This window comes from Merops nubicus, unplaced genomic scaffold (genome assembly GCF_000691845.1).
Source record: "Merops nubicus isolate BGI_N331 unplaced genomic scaffold, ASM69184v1 scaffold1723, whole genome shotgun sequence".
NCBI classification, from domain to species: Eukaryota; Metazoa; Chordata; class Aves; order Coraciiformes; family Meropidae; genus Merops; species Merops nubicus.
Genome location: NW_008599388.1, coordinates 23,732 through 44,872, shown reverse-complemented (window position 1 = coordinate 44,872; position 21,141 = coordinate 23,732). Strand labels below are relative to the sequence as shown.

At 37.8% G+C, this 21,141-nt stretch overlaps 1 protein-coding gene across 1 annotated transcript in view; it reads left to right on the top strand.

Annotated features, from left to right (window-relative positions):
* Nucleotides 1-21,141, top strand: part of LOC103770099 (E3 ubiquitin-protein ligase UHRF2-like) — a gene marked incomplete at its 3' end in the record, with an annotated part of 44,650 nt that overhangs the window by 2,193 nt on the left and 21,316 nt on the right. Inside the window, 2 exon segments of the mRNA XM_008937348.1 lie at nt 1-150; nt 12,989-13,207. The exon segment at nt 1-150 is cut by the window's left edge and continues 41 nt beyond it. Of these exon segments, the coding sequence (XP_008935596.1) occupies nt 1-150; nt 12,989-13,207 (369 nt within the window).

The window sequence follows — 21,141 nt, the reverse complement described above, 5'->3', positions numbered from 1 at the left end:
GAGTGGTAACACACACAAAAGGACTAATGGAAATTTAAGTCAAGATCATTCTAGAGAAAATGCTATTAATTTGGACAGTACACCATCCACATCTTATTCAGACTGTATGGACACTGATGAAGAAGCTATTTATCATATCAAGTATGATGAGTAAGTGCTCCTGATACTATTTTGAGGACATCAAATATTATTATTTGGTTTGTATAAACCAAGAATTTCTTGGAAGAAGCTTGGAGTCAAAGAAATCAAGTTCAATATTGCAACCAAGAAAAAAATTATTTAAAAATTTATAACAGTTTTCAGTTGGATATAATGAATCCATTGGGAGTAGTGATACTTTTCATGCCTAAATACTTGTCAAGTATTAACTTTGTCTTTATGAAACTTAAAACCGATCCTTCTTATATAAGAAAAAGAAACTATATAACGTAATTTTTACTGTGGGTTTTTCCAAGTGAAGTATTGTTTTAAATTTTTTTAAACTATTCCCTGTGTGTATTCAGCTCCTCTTACTGAAGCTGAAGGAGAACTCTCTTGAGAGCAAACTTTGTTACCTGATTTGGATCAATTTTTTTTCAAATAGAACTGTGCACAAAATTGCAGGTCTGCGCTTAGAGTTAAGGTTTTTTAATAGACAACTTCTTGACCAAGGGCATGAAATTGATTCTGAACTGGAGAGAGGGCATTTCGGGTAGGTTGTGCATTTTTTCCTGTTGGTTTGTTTCTGTAGTAAAAATTCCAGAACCTACGTTGTGAGGGTTGGAAGCCCTGAGTTTGGAGCGATTTCCCATTTATGAGCAGGTTTTGTACCACTCCATTTGTTTGAGCAATAGGTCTGTGGTTGTTTTGTTGGTCGTGGTTTTTTTGTTTGTTATTTTAAATAACACCTATTAAAGTATTAAACTTCTAAATTAATAAAATAAGTCGAGGATTTTTAAATTTTGGTACTGAGATTACTAAAAATACTGTAGCTTGTGCAATGTAAGATTAAGGTAGAAGAATGCAAAGTGTATTTAGTATTAACTAAACAGGTTTCCAAAATATAGTTTTAGAGCAGCTGTTTGACTTTAGCTCTCTTAATCTGTAACTACGAATGAAATTTGCACAGAACACTTTTTTTGTTGCTCTGACTATACCAGTGTAATACAATGTAATGCACTTTTTAAACTTTGAGTTCAGATTCTGTATCTGAAACTCTGTAAATTTTCTACTTAAATGTAGAGAATTACAAAGGTGGAAGCAGAAGTGTAAATATTTTATTGAGAATTGTAAGAAATACGTGAAAATAACTTAGTTAAACAGTATGATCAAGATTAAAATATTTTCTCTTGAAGTTACATTTCTATTGTGTGATTTCAAAGACATGGCATTAAGATCACCTGGTTTCAGAATACTGTGGATATATGTAAATTAGCCATTGGAAGACTTCTGACAAACAGTGCTTGTAACTGTTGTAGTGAAGTTATGTTCCTTTTTGTAGATACTGTTGTTTTTCATGAGCTAAAAGGACAGACATAGGAAATGTTTCAGAATAGGTATTATTTTTCTTATGGCATATTCATACTAAAGAAGACAGAAGATTGACCTCTATTTAATGTGTAATTCAGGATCTAATTGTTACCTTTTCAGCAAGTGGAGACAATCTTTTTACTATTGCTGTAAGCTAATGTGTGGCAGTTGCATATTCTTAGCCAAAAAAAATTAGATAAGGCACAGAAACACAATGTTGCAAGGTAGTAATTGAAGTACCTTTCTCAGTGATTGGGTTTTTGATGAATATTACTGATACAAATCTTCCAAGGTTTCAACTTCTTTTAGTGTACTTAGCTACCACATGAATATGCAAGTTATGTGTGCACTCATACTACTTTCTTTTCATACATTGGTTTTTACCTCTTTGATGTCTGTGGGCCACACGTCTCCTGCCACCTGTATGCTTGATGTGGATGAACAGGAAGGTCATGGTGTGCTTTGCCACACAGATGATCTCTGCTCCAGAAATTTGTGCCATTATTTCTGTGCCTTGTGAGGGTTCCAACACATCCTTAGATACTGAAGTTAACTGAGATAACTGTAGGTTGTCTCCACTGCAGTGGAGTGTATTACCAGTGCTTAAGAATCACCCCTCAGTCAGGAGCAGGACACTTGAATAGCATAGGGTCTGTCTTAACAGTGCAGTGTCATGGAAGTTTACCCTTTCCTCTTAACTTACTCTTATTTTCTATATGCTGCATGTGCAGCAGTGGTTATAGTCTGCTTAGTTTCAGGGAGACGGTCCTCTCACTCTTAAGTGTTAGTTTCTTTGTGCTAAGCTGTTCTCTGAAGCAGGGGAAGGACTTTCTGGTTCACAGATAAGTGCAGTCTTCTCTTTTCTGTTCCTGTTCTAAGTAATTTGTGGTGAAGGCCTTCAGTTTGAAAAGGCTCTCAAGGAAGAATGGACATTACTGCAGCCTGAGAGCTGTCAGTATGCCCACCTATATGCAAGTATATGTTTAGTATGGCTCAAGTGCAAGTAAGTCTTTTTTCAGGGCCATTGTATTTTGCTGATGATACTCCTCAGGTTTTGTGTCACTCAACAGAAAAGTTTAAACTTTGAAGTAACATCTGCATGATTTGTCATAAAGTATATTGATGATTTATTCTACAGAACCAGATACATTAATTAGCAAGAGGGATCATGTATTTACATAATGCTTAATATGATCTGTGGAGTGAAACCCTCTGAGGCTGTGGTCTGAGCTGGGGTCTCTTTGTTTCTCAGACCAAGAGATGATAGCCAAGTCTGTGTCTGTTATGTGTAGGACGCGTGGTGGATAGTCTTGTGATCTGTAGGAATTTACTTGCATGATTTTTCTTTGATGCTGCAAAGAGCTTATCTGAAAAGCAGTGTAGGATGTAGGATGCAGTATGAGTTACATGCCCACCCTGATTCTGGAAATCTAGGAGTTCAGGCAGCCAGATGACACTGCTGTTAGGAATGGTTCCTAAAAGCTTTGCCAAGTTCCTGGATCGGTGCAGGCAAAAGTTAGTGTATTTGTAATAGTAGATTTGTAGACTTTGTCATTGTTTGTGAACAGGAATACTTTAACCTGGTGGACTTTCCAAGCATATTAGTGTTTGTGTTGTCCGTCCGTGTACCTCTTGAAAAAAGATCCCTTTTGATACTTCTGTTGATCTGATGCATTTTATGGATTATTGCATTAGTCCTTGCTTCCATATCAGTAGTACACTGATAACTCTTTCAGTGGCCCAGGCTTCTCTCCTTGCACTTCACTACGGTGAATGTTTCATCTGGATTTGGTGAGAATGCTGCCATCTGAGGGATCCTAATGGAGGAGAAGGCTGATCGCTGATGCTGACCTTCAGAGCCTGTGGCAATCAGCTTGCTGCTTCTGCTCTTCAGGAAGATGATTTTCATGATTTCTGTGACTTCTACAGCGAGCGCGACAAGCCTGCATGTGGGTTCGGTTTTTTGGGGGTTCTTGTATTAAAAGATTTCTTTTGTGACCTTGACTAGGTTTTGACTTGCCCTAAGATTCAGCCTGCTTCTGATTCCATTTAGAAAACTAGTTTTCATATATTCTTCTTAAATTGCAGAGGTTTTCATAAGTTTGATAGAATAGTTATCAGCCAGCTTGCCTGAGACAAGCTATTTCAGATACTGCCTATGTCTGTCTGTCTGTCTGTCCATCTGTGCTGCTAGTTGGAAGATCAAAGGATACAGTAATCTTAGAGATGGTCTCAGTGGATGCTGCTAACTTGAAAATTTGTGTGAGACTGCAAAGGCAGAGCTTATGTTGCAGAGTACTTGTCACTGACATTAAATAATGCTACCCTTCTAGCTATCTGTGTAATATTAGTGCTGGCTGTTGAATGCATTTTGAAATCATGGTGCCCTTGCATGTGATCCTGCAGTAAGTTACTGTGTAGTGAAGAAATCAGGAGCCCATTCTGTTTAAACTGTGGGTGTGGGGAGCTACTGATTGTGCCTGTGGGCTCATGTGTAGGTAGTTAGGAGGTGTACTGAATAGCAGCTAGTTTCTCTGAGGTATGATTTCCATGTCTGTGTTCATCGTTTCTCTGTTCTGGACCCTGGATGCTGTTGGGGTTTTGAAGCTGAGTAGAACCAACAGCTGTTTTGTGCAGGCAAAACAGGTTTGAACAAATGAAAGTTGTTGCACATAGCCTGGCAGAGCAAGCCTGATGGTGGACATGGCTTCCCTAGGGTGGTGCTCTCATGGGCAGCCTGGGTACCCTGTTTCCTGTAGAGGACTCAGTTACATAGTAGCCGCTAGCGAATGCATTGGCACTGACAGCTGGCACCAAAAACACAGGGCAGGAGAAATGGGAAGAGAAGAATGTGTGTAGACCTATGCTTGTTACAGAGGCATTTTGTTTACAGAATAAGTCTGAGTAATAGATTTCTAAGAAATAAGATCACTGATGGGTAGTCTCTTTCATTCTTTAGCATGAAGAATTAAGAACAGTGTTCCATTTTCTGCAGTATCTGCTAAGATACCTGTTCTTACTGTTTCTGTCCTTAAGTTGCTGATGCTGTTGCATCTAAATAAAGAGGTTGTATTGATGTACTAGGTATGTTTTATCAAATTTTGTTACTAATTAGGAGGTGTAGTCCTCAAGTATAAATTTGTTTACTGTTGTGCTAAACTCATTTAATAAACAGACATTCCTTACTCCAAAGAGTTTACAGCCTGCTTTGAAGGTAAAGGCACATAAGGATATATCATATACCACGCCTATAAGCCATAGTAAGTATCTCTCACTAGCCACTTCCGTAAGCTGTGTAAAGTGTAATTAACTTTATTATGAAAAATACTACAGTAATTTTAGGCCCTCAGATCATAAGTGGAGTCCCAGAAAAGAGTAGCACATGTGGTAGCTTTGAAAAAAAAGGAACTGATCTCAGTGATCCAGGGTGTCTGTTGGACTCCTATGTTTGTGAGCTTAAATTGGACTAGTTCAATTGCATCAGTGGTAGTTTTCATTTTGAAATGAAAGGTTTGGTGTTAAACATTAGTAAAATTCATTGACCTATCAATGGGGAGTATTCATACGTGTTCATTTTTGTTTCTGCTTCTGCCTGAGAAGCATTCATAAGATTTGCTGTCTTTTTTACTGTTTTAAGCTTATTTGCTTCTCCTTGTGAAGTGTTTGAGTAATGTAAGGGGCATAGGTGCCTCATACTAGCCGAAAGAGATACAAAAATAGAAGCTTGAGCAACAAGCTTTACTGGAGCAGATGGGGAGTAGTTCAAGATGAAGAAACAGTTAAGGAGAAGAAAGAAAGGAGATCTCCTATTTGGAATACTTTTTTTGCATGTTTCTTTGTTCCCCAGATCTCACCCTGCTCACATAGAAAACATTTATTTCTGTATTACTTCATACGCTAGGAGCTTTGAAAAGTCTTCGGAGTGGAAGAGGAGAAGGTCTGTAAGTACAAGAAGAGTTCTCACTGTCATGATTACTTTTTTTATTTAAAACTTCTTCGTACACATCTGTTTATTCAGAAGTAATAAAGGTTGCAGGCAGTAAGAGAAGTTCACCTTGAAAGTGGTGTGAGGAGAAACAGTTCCCAGTGAAGGCTGAATATATTCTTGATCATCCTTTTAATAAAGAGAGGAGACAAAATGTAAAAAAAACAAACCTATAAGGCATTTTGTATGAAAGACATAGCCTAGTACTCTAAAATGCGCTATCCTGCTGTAACTGTTATCCTTACCAAAAGTCTTGCCTATTTTAGATGAATTTCATTGGTTATTTGTGGTCCAAACTGTCATTAAGCTTTGAAAAATAATGTATTTATGCACAATTCTCTATTTTCTTTCAAAATATATGTGTAAATATACACATGTATTAAGAAAAACTGAATTTCATTGTGTTGTCATAGAGATAAAAATTTTTAGTCGTCCTGTGTGCTGTGTAGCCTGAGAGACCCAGTTTGACAGTTGGAAGACACAGAATGTTTTGAGGAAATGAGAAATTCTGAGTACTAGCTGATCAAGAGAAATAATAACTTCCTCCTTGAAAATGTCTCCTTAGCTGAAGGGATCGTCAAGAGGATAAGTCTGAAACTTGCTATTCCTTTCTCAAGGAATATTTTGAAGGTTAGATTTGGTTAGCAGGTATATTTTTTTCAGGATATTTTTCATGTGATAAGCTCAAGTAAGGTATTAGGCTGGGGTTTAATAGTTTGTATCTGAAAACTAACACAAGTGGCAGTGTTGATAAATTTGATTTTGGAAACCAAAAGACATTATGAGACCTTGTTAGTTGAGGTGGCCACTGCTGCTTCCTTACCTTAACTTCCTAAATGTGTTCATTTGATGGTTAAGTTGTGCTGAATTTGGTTGTGTGGCCATACAGTGAAGTATTCTTTCACGTTAATATATCTTAAAACTCGTGCTCGTGAAGTGAATATTACTGCTCATGTCACTGATCCAATCAAGTGAATTTGCCCCGTGGCTGCACTGGGGGCAGAACAGGGGAAAGAATCCAGAGGTAGCTGCTTCGAGCAGTGTTAGTGGAACTGTGTGAGGCAGACAGTTCTCTTTAGTCTCCTGTGAAGAAATTAAAAAAAAAAATCACACCCTTGCATACACTGTATTTCTCAAATACCCCTTGTAATCATGTTCAACTGAAATATTTTATTTTTTTTTCTTTAAATAAATTAAGCACAAGAATTGGTGCCTCTCAGGAAGGTGTATGCTGTAAAATTCCTGGCAGGAGTTACTGGAGAGTGATTTCTTTTGAAGGATACTAAGGTAATGCCTAGAAATACGAAGTAATGTCAGGAGCTATAGACCATGGTTTTGTTATGGCATCGGTTATCTTTGGTTCATGTTGGCCACTTTGGAACTGCTAATGAGGAATGTGAGGTGTATCATCTGCCCAGTAGAACCTTCTCTTAAGATGATCTCCTCCTGAGGGAAACATGTTTTCTTTGTCCTTCTGTCAGTAGCAAAATTTTTTTTGTGAGTGGTCTGAATGACTTCTTGGAACACCTTTCCTAGCTGTGCAAGTTTGTTCTCTGGTTTCTAATATCAGTGATTAGTTCATTTATTCATTCAAACCTTTATCTCAAACAGATTATTAGGCAGTACTAAAACAGTAGGAGACATGCTAGGTCATGTATAAGTCTTTACTCTTTACATCCTTGTTAGAAAAAGAGGGCTGCTACATTGAGGCTGTCTATGCATATTAGTTGAAACTTGGAAGTATTTTGGTGGAATAGGCTCCACACTATTTCTCTTAATTTCAGTAATTCAGTTCCTTGTGAAATTCTTTGTATCGTTTGCCATAGGTTTCCTGACTGCATAGTCAATGTTTTATAATTCTAAAGTGTTTGTATGTATTAGCCTTCAGGGTTTTGACAACTGGCATTAACCATAAAAGGTTTGATTTCAAGGGGTGTAGACATGTTCTGTGAACTGAAAAGGAAGCAGTTTCAGGAGAAAATCCACATGTCTCTAGTACCTCTTTAGAAGGCGTATGAAATGAAGGGAGGGGAGCTTTGCTGTCCTACTAGTTCTTTGCAATAACTGAAAAGTCAAGAGTTAAGCTTTTTTCCTTTAAAACTGATATTTGGCTGATAAAAATGTTAGTGATAATGTGATTGAACTCTTCCTACTTCTTATTTGTTTTTAATTAGTTAGGTGTTCTCACACAATCAAAGGACTGAACGCCTGAGGGAAGTTTTTTTCAAAAAATGTTTGTAATTGCATGATTTGTCATCCTCTGTGCTAGCTAGTGAAATAAACCTGTGTTTCATTACCTTCATGTTATTTAGACTCTTTATACAAGTTTTGTGTTAAAAATGCAACTGTATATGTATTTCCTGAACATTCTGAACTTCTGTTTTGATACTGTTTTCAGTTTGTCTTCTTTAAGAATATCCTTGTAGTCCACACAGTCCAGTGGTTTAAGTCTAGAAGTTAATTTTTCTTAACACTCAGAACTGAAATCATGAGGAAAGTAAGATATTTCTTTTCAGGCTATTAGAGTTTCTCAGTGTTTAAGCTGTTTAATTCTGTAATTATTAGTTGTTAAGTTTTCAAGATCTTGTCTATGTTCCATGTGAGTGATTTTTATCTTTAGTGATTTTAATTTTTCCTTCCAGTCTGTCTTTTGAAATAAGCTACTTTTTTCTTGTAGTAACAAATTATCAAACATACTGGTCTTCTTTTGGAAGTGCAAACACAGAACTTAATCATCCCAGTGATTTTTTTTTTTTTTTTCCCAATATAGTGTCTTTCTCAAAATACTGTACAGCAAAATTATGCTTTTTATTTCCTCAGGTAGCAAATTGGTGGGGGGTGGTGTTGTTGTCAGTGTAGTTTTTATTCAGTTAGACAGAATGGTACCTTCTTAATCAGAATAAACCTCATGTATGAGCTCATTCCTTTTTCTTTCTTCTATTTGTGCTTTTCTGCTCCTTCATTTCTGGGTGTATATCAAATATTTTCTGAGTTTGTTGATTGGGTAAATTTTCCTTTATTGGAAAATAATATAAGAAATTGCACATCTGCACTAACATTCCTTACCATACTAGGGGATGGGTAAGCCTTGACTTCCGTTTCAATAGTTTTGTCTTTATCTTTCCAGTTGTTCCGGTAACATCTGGGAAAAGTGCTAAGAAGTGTGTTGCAGGCTCAGTAAATTGGGCAGACTTGTGTATATTCTGACACAGAGCTTGTATGTTTTTTAGTATTTGATCATTTTAGGAGTGAGCAGATGCCATAGTGAAGAAACATTGGAATTTTTGCTTCCTGAATAATTCTATGCTGTGGGAACTGTCTACAGAGATAGGGAAACCTAATAAATCCTTGCTATGCTACAGCTAGTATAGGGAAACCTAATAAATCCTTGCTATGCTACTGTTAGTATTTACAGTTAAAAATATTACTGTGAAAAATTAAATTATAGGGAAATACAGGTTAACAATGAACATGAGACTCCTAGTGGGCACTATTCATTAAACTGTAATGATTATGCTTACTGTTATGATGTCTGCTCTTTTCATTATTAGGTGCCAAGTGTAATGGAAAATGTGGAAAACCAAGAAAATGTTCACAATTGTTTTAAGTTCAAAGATTGAATTTTGTCATATAACCTTCATTTCAACTGTACCAAACTTACAGTAGTCCAATTAAAACACTGCTGTGAAAATGTTTCTGTTTTCTCTTGAGGGTCATCTTTAGGATTTTGGAAGTAACTCAATAAATAAGAAATGACTTTCAGTAAACATTCATGTCTAACAGTAGTCCTTCATTACAGCTTGCTGGAATGGGTCTTTCACGTCATTCTCAAGGCTTGTTAAAAAGGTCATATTTGTTCTCTTCATGTTTTGATTTATTTACACAAGTCCACGTATTCCCACTTTGTGTTACTATATTTAAGTATGACTTCTGCATATTTAAGAGAAGAGGTTTTAAGTTTCTGTGGGATTTCTACAAATAGTGTAGAAATTTAACATGGAGCTAGTAGCATTTTCTAATGTAAGTGTTTTTTCCATACTTAAGTAAATTGTGGCATGAGGTATGTTTGAAGGCACAGTTTTGCTGTGGATATGCTATTTCCTTAGTATAATGAGAAATAGTGGTACTGTGCTTAACAGATAAAGTGTGGCTCTGCAATTTTGAGTCTAACTCAAAAGCTTGTGACAAATGCCATTTCTGCTGTTCTGCCTGGAGTGTCAGTTAGGGAAAAAAGTGAATGGTTTAATACCTGCAAGCATTCACTGGTATCCATAAAAGCGTATTTCTGTGTGTGAAAACACAGCAGCAAAACATTCAGTGTCTGGCACCTGGTGCAAAAGAAAGGTGGGTTCTGACATGGAAAGTCTCACCTGTTCATAAGCTGTCTCCTCCTTCTTCCAAAGTTTCTGAGCTTAAGTTTCTAACCAGCCACTGAGAGGAAAAAATCACTTTCATGAAGAGTCTGCCTTCCTTTTCTTTCTTTGGAAAGCTATTAGTTTGTTTCTATCTGTAAAAGGGGACTTTGGAGGGTGTCTTTTGGTAAGTGATCTTGTTCTAGAGATGCTGCTTAGCAGTCATCTTTATTTGGGTTCTTTCATAACGAACTCCCAAGAGCAGAGGTGGATTTTTTGTTGACAATGACAATCTCTGAAGTTCCTTGTCAGAACAGTAAGAAAACTTCTGTTGAGTTGTATAGGGGACATGAAAGATGACGAATGTGAATTTGGGAAAAAATATTTCTTAATCATTAAGTAAAAAATATTCCTCCAAAGGTCTCCTCAAAAAAAAAAATGAAACCTGAAGGGATTTTATTTTTAGAAGAGAATAGATTTTTCAGATCAAAGTTTCTATGAATATAGACTGTTGTCACTTTTTTTTTTTTTTTTTAGTGTAATACCATTGGAATGTTTTAACATGTATTGGTTAACTTTTACAGTCCTGCTGATCTCATCTGTCCTTCTTAATTGGTTATTTCACTGTACACATAAATGATGTCTCTTTTTTAGTCTATCTTCTTCAGTTTCCTGATGTGTCAGCCTTACTTTCATTTTGGAGTTCAAGTAAACTGAGTCTTCATTTACTATCTACTCCTTGCTGTCTTCTCTGAACCTTAGGAAGGGTTTGTTGTAAGATGGTTGGAACTGACTGGTAGCTCAAAAATAGCTGTCCTAAGATTTCAGCAGCCTGATGTACTATAATGCAATGTCATTATTCAGGCACTCAATAAAATGACATCATATCTGTAGTTGGTTTTTGATTTGTCTTACTACCTGTAGATGAATCTGTCTTACTTTTTTTGTGGGTATTACAGTTGTAACGTTTATAATTATTATAGTAGAATTGTATAATAGATCTTTAAAGGGAGAAGATGTGCAACATGAAAGTAAAAACACAAATGTTAATTTTGCAGCACACACTCAAATTGGAAATAAACCCAAGTAAAATCTAGGAGCAGTGGAGAATTATATCATATGAGGCTGTCATTTGGATAATGGCTTGATCCTATGCACCTGTCTTTGTATGATATAATTCCTTTCATGCAGATTTTTATAATTGGGATCTAAAAATGTTGGAGAAGAAACCTTTGAATTTACTGTTTGTAAGTAATTAAGGATATGTTGTTTTACTTGGTTATTGGTTTATCCAAAGGTACAGCCACTTTTAAACTGTTGCGGCTCCTGTTTCTTTAAACAAAGGAAATTGATAAATCTCACAAATTCAAGGCACACTCTAGATACCTGCGTGGTAGGGGATAAAGAAATATGCATGGAGGTAGAATGCCAGGTCACATTCCTTGCCCTCTTCCCCCTTTATCTGTAGTAGCCAATTAGTGTGTTAGGTTTAATAGAAGGCATAAAATAAAGCAAAATGAACTTGTTTAAACTGTCTCAAAGTACTTATCAGTGGGCTTTTAATCAGCTGTTGAGAAGTTGATGTCCTGACTTCGGGCTATAGTCTTATCAGAGCCCGTGCTGTTAATGACAGTAGTTTTGGTATTTCTTCATGTAGTAAGCTACAATGTACGAGTTTCCCCAAGACTTGAAATGTTCTTGTTCAGCACGAGGAGACACGCCATACTTTTATAATATGACAGAGACATACTTTTCCTAGTAGGAGTAGGATTTTGCCATTGCAGTTTAACAGTGCTGTTTGATAAAGTTATATTGATTACAAATCATGAGTGCTCTTGCTAAAGTACCAAAGTGATGGAAACATAGGTTAAGCTGTATCATCCTCTGCAATGATTGTTAAGGAAGAATGACTGTTAAGAAGAGGCACTTTTATTCATACATCTTTATAGGCATTAGACTTATTTTAATTTTCTCTGTTAAATTTGTATTGTGACCTCGTCTAGTAGTAGTTAAATGATGGAAGATTCTTTGTTTTCTTATGCACAGTATTAGAAAGGAACATCACTGGTTTAGTCTAGAATCTTACTTTCTACCTTTAGTAACAGGCCAGCTTTTTACTGCGAGCAGTATTTTCATCACAAAATCATTGTGCTGTTTTTCCAGCACACGTGCAAACTTCACAGAATACTGTTATTGAATAATACAACCTTACACAGAGGCTGTAAGGTGGCTGTGGTGTTAAACTAAACAGTTAATGTCTCAAATGTTACAAACTTTCTTGAGTTGGAATTTTAGTTGTAACATTGTCAAATATCTCTTATCAGTTCTGCTTAATGAATCTTTCTCACCTTGGAAGTGAATTTGAGCTCTTCAGAAATCATTATTTGTTCTTTCATTTTTATATATGTGCTATCATGGCATATATGTACCAACACTGGAGGAGGAAAGCAATTGCTTGTGAACCCTAGCAATTTGTGGGTGATGTTAAATAAAATGCTGTGTAAGAAGTCACCAAGTTTCACTGAAAAATCAACCAAAATTTCTTTCATGGTGATTGAAACCTTTAGTAAATCAATAATTTCTTTTAATATTGCATTCCTTATTACAGTTTGCCAAGACAAGGGTGTTATCAAGGGGAGAGATGATTCCCACATTTATCTATCTAGATTTTTTTTGTTCTGTAGTTTAGAGGGGGATGTATTTTCAATTTGTTACTTCATGTGTCTCACTGAGAGTCCATAGTTCTGATTCTCACTTAACTACGCTTTGTAGTTAGGCTCTTTTTTTAAACATTGTGTGTGGAACGTGGACTTGAGCTATATTCACCGAGTGAATTGTGTTTCTAGGGTCAGATTTTTTAAAAGAACCATCCTAAATGTATCGTTACTGAATTTAGTACAAGCGGAAAAACTTTCAGAGATGAAACTCAGTGGAGCCTGTTGCTTCATTCTGTGATTAGTGACATTCTTGCTTTGTGTTTAGATGACAACTGAACTTTCAAAAATGTATTAGGTTAGACTTCCATAGTATGTTTATTACATATCCAAAGCACAATTAAAAATCTAAACTTTTGTTGTCTTTGATTCACTTCCTGCTGGTATAGGAGTCATAATCATTACTGTTGTTGGTTTTACTTTTCAAGGTACCCAGAGAGTGGCATAGTAGAAATGGAGACCAGTAATCTTCGACCCCGAGCGAGAACCATTCTGAAGTGGAGTGAACTAAAAGTGGGTGATGTGGTGATGGTTAACTACAATGTTGAGACACCAGAAGAAAGAGGATTTTGGTTTGATGCAGAAATTACCTCTTTGAGAGAAATCTCAAGGACTAACAAAGAGGTTCATGCTAAAATTCTGCTGGGGTAAGATTTGTTTGACCAACTCATAAAATCTCTACATATCATTTAAAGTATGTTTCTGGTTATGTTTTTTTTTTCTTCTACTAGTCAACACTAGATTAAAATTAGTGCCATAGTTAGATTCCACAGCTCTCTGAACCATGGAATTGCAGTGTGTGGTTTTTTCAGTCTATAGACTTAGCTATGAGTAAGGATTTTTAGTTTCCTGAGAGTGCTGGGGGCAACCATAAGGTTTCATGTATTATCTGTGATTAAAATTGATCAGACTGTGTTTTATTTATATTCTTTTCTATGTTATATATTTAGAAAATTTATATTAAGTTATGTATATTCTATGTTCAATTCAACTGAAAGGTGGAAAATGTGGTTTTAGTAATTTTTGACGTGATTGTGGAGGTCTAGATCTCACTGAGTATAATAATTTCTGACAATTTGAGTAAGTCTCTGAACTGGCTAATTGAATTTTTAAAGAAAAAGTATTTATGGAGGTGTTATAGCTTCTGGTAAGTGAAACGTAGAACTGTGGGATGTGGAAATGTGTTTTCTTGTGGCTGAACTCACCTGAGTATCTTTCTTTGTTTCCCTATTTAATTTAAAAATGTGTATATAGTTTTTTAGGAACAGCGTTTCCTGCAGAAATCCTCATGATGTTACTGTCATTAAGCTGTTGATGGCCACCTTAGGGATGAACAGATGACCAGTATTTATTTGCACTCTCCTTGAGGAATTCACTGTATACTTCCTCCTGGTTCCCATTAGCTTTCCTTGTTCCTTTCCCATTATCCTTTTCTGACCCAAAAGAACTAAAAGCAAATGGATCCTTCCTGCCACCTCCATCCTTGCAGAGAATGGGGCTGTGTGCGAGCTTCTATGTTAGGAGTGAAATGGGTTTTAAAATTAAACTGGAACTAAAGTGAAATTCCTTTTTACTTAAGAAAGTGTTGATTTAATGTTGACATGTCCCACATTTACTCAACGAGTAATGTAATTCTGGGAGTAAATTGGCCTGTTTGCATAGTGTAGTTTCCTTTATGAGAGAGGAGAATTGTTCTATCTGTAGCAAGACGTGCAGCGTAAGGACATGGTTAGTTGGAAGAGACACGCAGAACACTTGTGATCAGGCAAAATTTCAATACTTTGTGTAAAAACTGCAGTCCTGTGTAGTACCGGGAAAGAGGAAAAGACATTGACTTGCTAAGTCATACGAAGAAATGAAAATATTTTGTGGGTGGTTTTTGATAACAGGAGTTTTATTAGAGCATCTCAGTGCATTGTGGTCTTCTTGTATTAAGTACAGCAGACATATGGCCTTGTTTTGTAGGCCAAGCAAAGAAAACCGAAAAACTTTAAATGTAAAGCAACAAGAAACAGAGTAGGTAGTTAAAATAATTAACTTGGGAGGGAGAAGACTTTAAGAAATGGGGACTACTCTAGAGAGGCAAAAATTTTCATTACAATGCACTTAATATTTGTATGGCAATTAGTGAATCAGAGATGGACTTCACAGCCTTACACAATCAGAGCTGTCCAGATATCAGTTTACAGGAAGTTCAGATGTCTGCTCATAATGTTATTTAAAACCGCTCTCTGCATCAATTCTTCCAAAGTTTTTCCCATTTTATTAAAATATGATAATCAACTTATGTTTTAGATTGACGAAAGCAAGCCTGTGATGGCTAATAAATGTTGTTCATGCTGGTTGGAACTCTATAGCGTAGGTTTTTTTAAACCTAAGTAAGCTGATACTTAGGCTTCAGAACTGAAGATGGTAACTTAAAATACTCTTAGTACTGTGGCAGGAACTGTGGGGTTCATCATAATACTGGCACTTACTAGCCCATGAAGGCAGTTGGCGGAATAAAGGCACAGCTGATAAATATCATATTCTGTGGTGGTAAATTTAAGTCAATTGCTCAAATGGAATCTTAAATTTCAGTTAATTTTCTTCCTGACTAGGAATTCAGGCTTCATTTACATGTTGATAGATTCTATGTCTAGTGGAAAGTGCATACACTATTTTGAGAAAGTAAAGTTTTCTGACCACTGTGATTTCTGAAGTTTATCAAGGAGTAATTCTGTATCTCCTGTGTTATGTAAGTCATTCCTCTCAATTAGCTGTGAAAGTAAAAGATAAATGCTAGTATTCATAAACTTGCATAAGGAACATAATGCAAAAAATTGCTTTATATATTAGACATGCTGGTTTGCAAAATAAACCCCAATCTCTTAGTGTTTCAATGTTTATGGATATATATTCATATACTAATATATAAATATATACTGCATAATATAAAATACATTATTAAAAATTAGTTATAGTTATGTTCTTTTGATATATCTGAGTCTGTAGTAATATATGAATATTCTGTAATTTAATATATTACAGATATGTTATCGTGAGTTCTTACCATAGTTTTAGCATTAGTTAATTGGCTTAAAGGTGAAATCTTTTTTGAATGCTTTCTGAGTATATGTTATCGATTAATTGATTGTGTGTTAATGACTAATTATTTGTGTACTACTTAACAACCTTAGCAAGCAGTAAAGGGAGGCAGAGTTCTTAGGGTTACGTAAGCTATACTAATGGCTTGGACTTTTTCCACTTTTTGTTACTACATCAAAGAGGCTTTGTATAAACTAGATTTGCACACAGTAGTTGAGTTTTTTCCTGACTGCTTTTGGCAAAGATTTCATGATGCTGTTGACACAATAGCAGGATATAACAAGAACCTGTACTGTTTGTGATAATGCTTCAGAGGTGGTAGAACACACCATGAGTAGCTCCTTTTTACTGTGTCAGTGTGCTTGTTTTGTTAGGTGTTACTTTTACTTGTGTCTCACTCAGCCTAAAGGGAATGTGTATAGTCTGACATGATTAGTGTGTCTTTTGGGAAACAGATAGGGATTAGAGAATATTAGCAATGAGAGGAGTGAGACTGAGCAGGGCAGAAAAACACATAATTATACAGAAGGACTGACCACATTCTCACTTGTACTGTATTTGCATTGCAGCTGAAATTTGTAATTGCAAGAGGTCTGAAACCTGTCCAAACTGGACTTACTGTAAAATGCTAGGGAAGCAGTGCTTTGACTGTGGGATTTAGTTCCTGCACAAATGTCATTATAAAGGAGTTGGAAATGGGGGCAGTGTAGAAAGGAGGAATTCTGAATATCTGAGGATAGCGTTACAAGAACCAGAGCTCATCTAGAGTTGACACTTGTAAGAGACATCAAGGGCAAAATGGAGAACTTTAACCAGTACTTTGGCAGTAGAAGGCTGAACAAGGAAAATATTGATGAAAAAAACAGACGATTCAGTATCATCAGACACTGTCTTCATTGTCTTTATCTTCACTGATGAACTCCCTTTGGTAGCTCTGCCTAATTGTTCTGTCTCCATTTAAGGGCTCAGAGCAGGACCCCACAGAGCAGGCTTTGTGCTCCCCCTCCCTATCCCTTGGTTTTCCCCAGATGGAGAGATAAATAAGGGAAGTCAGGAGTAAGAAAGACTTTGCACTGATTGGAAGTTAATAAAAATAAAGTATATTGTTTAACAAGGAACAGAAAACAAGAAGGGAGGTAGGTATATATAAACAAAGATGGAGCGAAAATAAAGAGAAGCTATACAAACCCCGCCCTCGGCTGGCGCAGTATTGCTCAGACCCACGTGGATGGAGGCCCTGCTGTGCTGTCCCCCAAAACAGAGTGGAGCATCCACTTCCTGCCTCTTTCATAGAGTGTGGAAGAGGAAGAGGGGTGGGGAATATCCGCTTCCCCGCGGGACCCTCCAGGTCCTGGTTGTCATCTGTCCTGCCCCCAAGCTTCAAACCACAACAGTGATGGAAGCGTTCATGTAGGGTCCTCTGCAGTGAATGAGCACTGAGTCAAGGAGTGCGTGTAAGAACTTGATCAGTGCAAGTCCATGGAACCAGATGGGTTGTGTCCAAGTGTGGCAAGGGAACTGACTGATGGTGTAGTGATGTTGAGAGCACAGGCCCAGCAGCAGCAAGACCCGAGTAACAACTCACACCGTTACAGCTAATGGTTGTTCTCCATTATTAGCCCAAACAGCTCAGTTTTGTACAGTTTCAAAACAGTCCCGCACTTAAGCTATAGTTAATCAGTTGCAGGTTTTGAGTTTTCTATTTCCCCTTCTAGTATCAATGTTTAGGATTACATATGATATCAGTTTCTATACTAATTAGCAATTAGTACACTACAATACTATCATTATCTTTGGATACAATCTCCTAGTAATTAGGAATTCCTGGCTCCACACCAATCCATACTAATTAGGAGCCTGTGCTGTTATCTTCACAGTGACTCATAGCCTTGATTGCTCACAGCTACAGAGAGATAGCAGTCATGACCATTCTCTCTCAGAAATCCCTCCACATAGTGATGCTCCTGTAGTGTATTTGAAAAGTTGTGATCAGGGAGGTCCCTGACAGTTGGAAAAAGGTATATGTTGTGTTCATCTTCAAAGAAGGCTTATCAGGCTTATTTCAGTCTGAGCAAAAACACAGGACAGTCCTCTTGGAAGTGCTGGCCATGTGAAGATAATTTGGAATAGCCAGCATGGATTTTTTTTTTTTTCCCCATGAGGAAATGATGCCTTACAAGCCTGGCTGCTTTCTATGGTAAAATTATTAGCTCTGTGGCCAAGGAGAGAGCAACAGATGTAATTTACTTGAACTTAGAGCAGGTTTTTGTCTGAGTCCCATAATATCCTGTCCCAATTAGGATATTGTGATCTGGGTGTAGAGGCAACCAGATGAGCTTAAAAAAAGGTAAGATTGAATGGTCAGGCTTAGAGGATAAGTGGTTAAGGAGTTGTACACTACCTGGAAAGTAATAAAAGGCCTGGGGGAACTGCAGGGGTGTATCCTGGGACCTGTACTGGCCGTTATCTTGAGCAACAGCATAGCAGTGTCAATGCAGTGAACTGTCACCAAGTGTGCAGAGCCACCAAACTGATGGAAGCTCAAGGGTGGTACTGCCAGAAGGACATGAACAGGCAGGAGGAAGGGCCTGACAGGAGCCTCACATAATTCCACAAGGATAAATGCAGAGTGTTCTTGCATATGTGAAAGCAGAGCTCTTTGCTGGCTACTGGCTGGAAAGTGGCTGTGATGAGAAGGACCTGTGGGGTCTTTGTAGACAGCAAGTTGAACATGAGCCAGCGGTGTGGAAAGAAAGCTGAAAATATTTGGGCTGTGTGAAAAAGACTATAATCAGAAGACTGGGGAAGTGATTTATTCCCCTTTACTAAGCACTAATCAGACTGCATCAAGAATACTAGATTCCACCCACCCCCAAACACACACCCTACCTCAACCCACAAGAGACAAACGAATTCAGCAAAGGGCTGCTGGGGTGGTTTGGGGACCACAGTGGTGTATGGCAGGTAGACCAGCGATGATGGACATAAACTGCAACAACAGAGGGGGAGAAAATTGGTTCTTTGGATTGCATTCAATAGTTTAACTTTTCAGTTATTTGTTACGTGTTACAGCCTTAATTGTGTTAACATCAGCAGAAGAATTGTAAGTACCAAGTGTTAAAATTTTTATTGTTTAGCATTTCGTAATAATTTCTTAATTACTGTAAGATAAAAGTATCTTGAAGGTGAGGAATGGGTTGACTTGGATCTTGAGGTTCTTTCTTTGTTTTCCCAGAACATAAACTTGTATCATCAGTATTTGTAACACTATCCTTTCAGTAATAAACATGCAGACTTGGAACCATAGAGTCTTGTGACTTGGTTTCTAGGAAAAACAGAAGAAAACAAACTTAAGTTCAAAAAGGCAAAGAGCATGTGTGTGTGTGTGAGTTGGTGGTGAGCACAACAATTAGGAAAAACATTATGAAAATAAATAAAAAAGGAGTGGTGTTGAAGTAAATGTATACATTTGAGAGAATCATTGAAGATGAAGGAGCTCTTAAGATTGCTCGAGCTGATTACATAGGACGATGTCCAGGTGGGTTTTGAGTATCTTTATGGGTGGAGACTGAAGAACCTTTCTGGACAAGAATCATTGTAAAAAGGTATTTTCTGTGGTCAGAGGGAATTTTGTATGCTTCTGTTTGTGCTGGTTGTAGGCACTTGTCCTGGCAGTAGGCACTAATGAGAGGAGTCTGGCTCTCTCTTTATATGCATGGATAAGAGCACCCCCCCCAGACATGAGCCTTGTGTTCTGGAGGCCTAACACTCATATCAAAGATGTTCTAGTCCCTTAGTCATTTTTGTGGCCCTTTTCTGGAGCCGCTCTTGTATGCCAATGCCTGTCTGTCCCTGTTCAGGTTAAAAATGAGGATGTCAAAAAGTACTGGCACCAGGGCTAACCCATGTGGACTCCAGCTGGACTTTGTGCCCTTGGTCACAGTCCTGTGGATTCAAGACCGTTCTCATTATTCCTTACTGTGCACTTACCTAACCCATACCTTGTCAGCTTATACATGAGGGTGTTATGGGAGACAGTATCAAAAGCCTTACTAAAGTGGACATGAATATCTGCTTTCTGTCATTGTCCAAGCAAGCCACCTCACTGTACCACACTGTCAGGGTGGTTGGGCATGATTTTCCCTCTGTAACTCCATGTTCACAACTCTTGATCACTTTCTTGTCCTTGCACCTGGAGTTTATTTCCACGATTATTTGCTCCATCACCTTCCCAGGGACTGAGTTGAGGCTGACTGGTCTGTCAGCAAGTCTTTCTTCTTGAAGATAGGAGTGACATTTGCTCTCTTCCAGTTCTCAGGGAAGTGTCCCAGTTGTGATGACCTTTCAAATATGACTGAGAGTAGCTTTGTCCGGCTGTCAGGCAGCTCCTTTAGTTCTCATGGGTACAGCCTATTACACCCTATAGAATTAATTAGGTGTGTTTTAAGTGCTCTATAACCTCATCCTCCTCCACTGAGGCTGTCTTTCTTGCTCCAGACATTCCATTTGGACTCAGGGGCCTGGGTTTCCTGAAGTTGTTTCTTACCAGTACACACTGAGGCAAAGAAGGTGCTGAGTACCTTGGCCTTTTCTGTACTTATTGTCATTAGGGACCCTGCTGTACTCAGTAGTAGGCCCATGTTCTCTCATTTTCCTTTCCTGTTTTTATAGTTGTTGAATCCTTCATTGTCGTCCTTTGTAGCTCTTGACAAATGGTAGACCTGTACTTACACAGTTGGGCTGGAGCTCCATATTTCCCCCTGGGATAGGGTCAGCTGTCCCTGTTTCCACCTCAACACACTTCCTTTTTATGTCTTGAGTTTAGTCTGGAAGCTCCTTGCTCATCCATGCAGGCCTCCTTTGATTTTCTCCACATGGTGGGTAGACCTTGATCTTGGAGGAGGTGATTCTGAAATATCAGTAAGCTCTTCTGGATCCTTTTTTCTATGTTTGTACCCCGTGGATTTCCCCAAGCAGATCTCTGGGCAGTCTTCTGTCCTGAAATCCTCCTCTAGGGATCCTGAACTCTATCATCTCATCAATATTGCAGCTAGCGTGTCCCAACTTTAATGTCCCATGACCAGTTCTTCGTAGTTTGTAAGTATCAGGTCTAGCAGTTCATCTCTCTTCACCACCTGGTGTCAGGAAGTTATCACTGCACTCCCGAAACTTCTCTAGTTGTTCGTGTTCTCCTCTGTTGTCCTTCCAACAGATACCAGGGTGCTTCAAGTTCCCTGTGAGAACCAGCGCCTGCAAACATGAAACTTCTTCCAACTGTCTGAAGAAGGCCTCATATACTTATCCCTGATGAAGAGGTCTCTAATGGCACCTACTACAGCATCACTCATGTTCTGTCTGATACTCTTGACCTGTAAGCTCTTTACTGGCTCCTGACGTGTTCTCACAGTAAGAGGCAAATCCTCCTCCTTGCATTTCTAGCCTGGCCTTCCTGAAGGGCCCATATCTGTCACAGCACTCAAGTCATAGACTCACC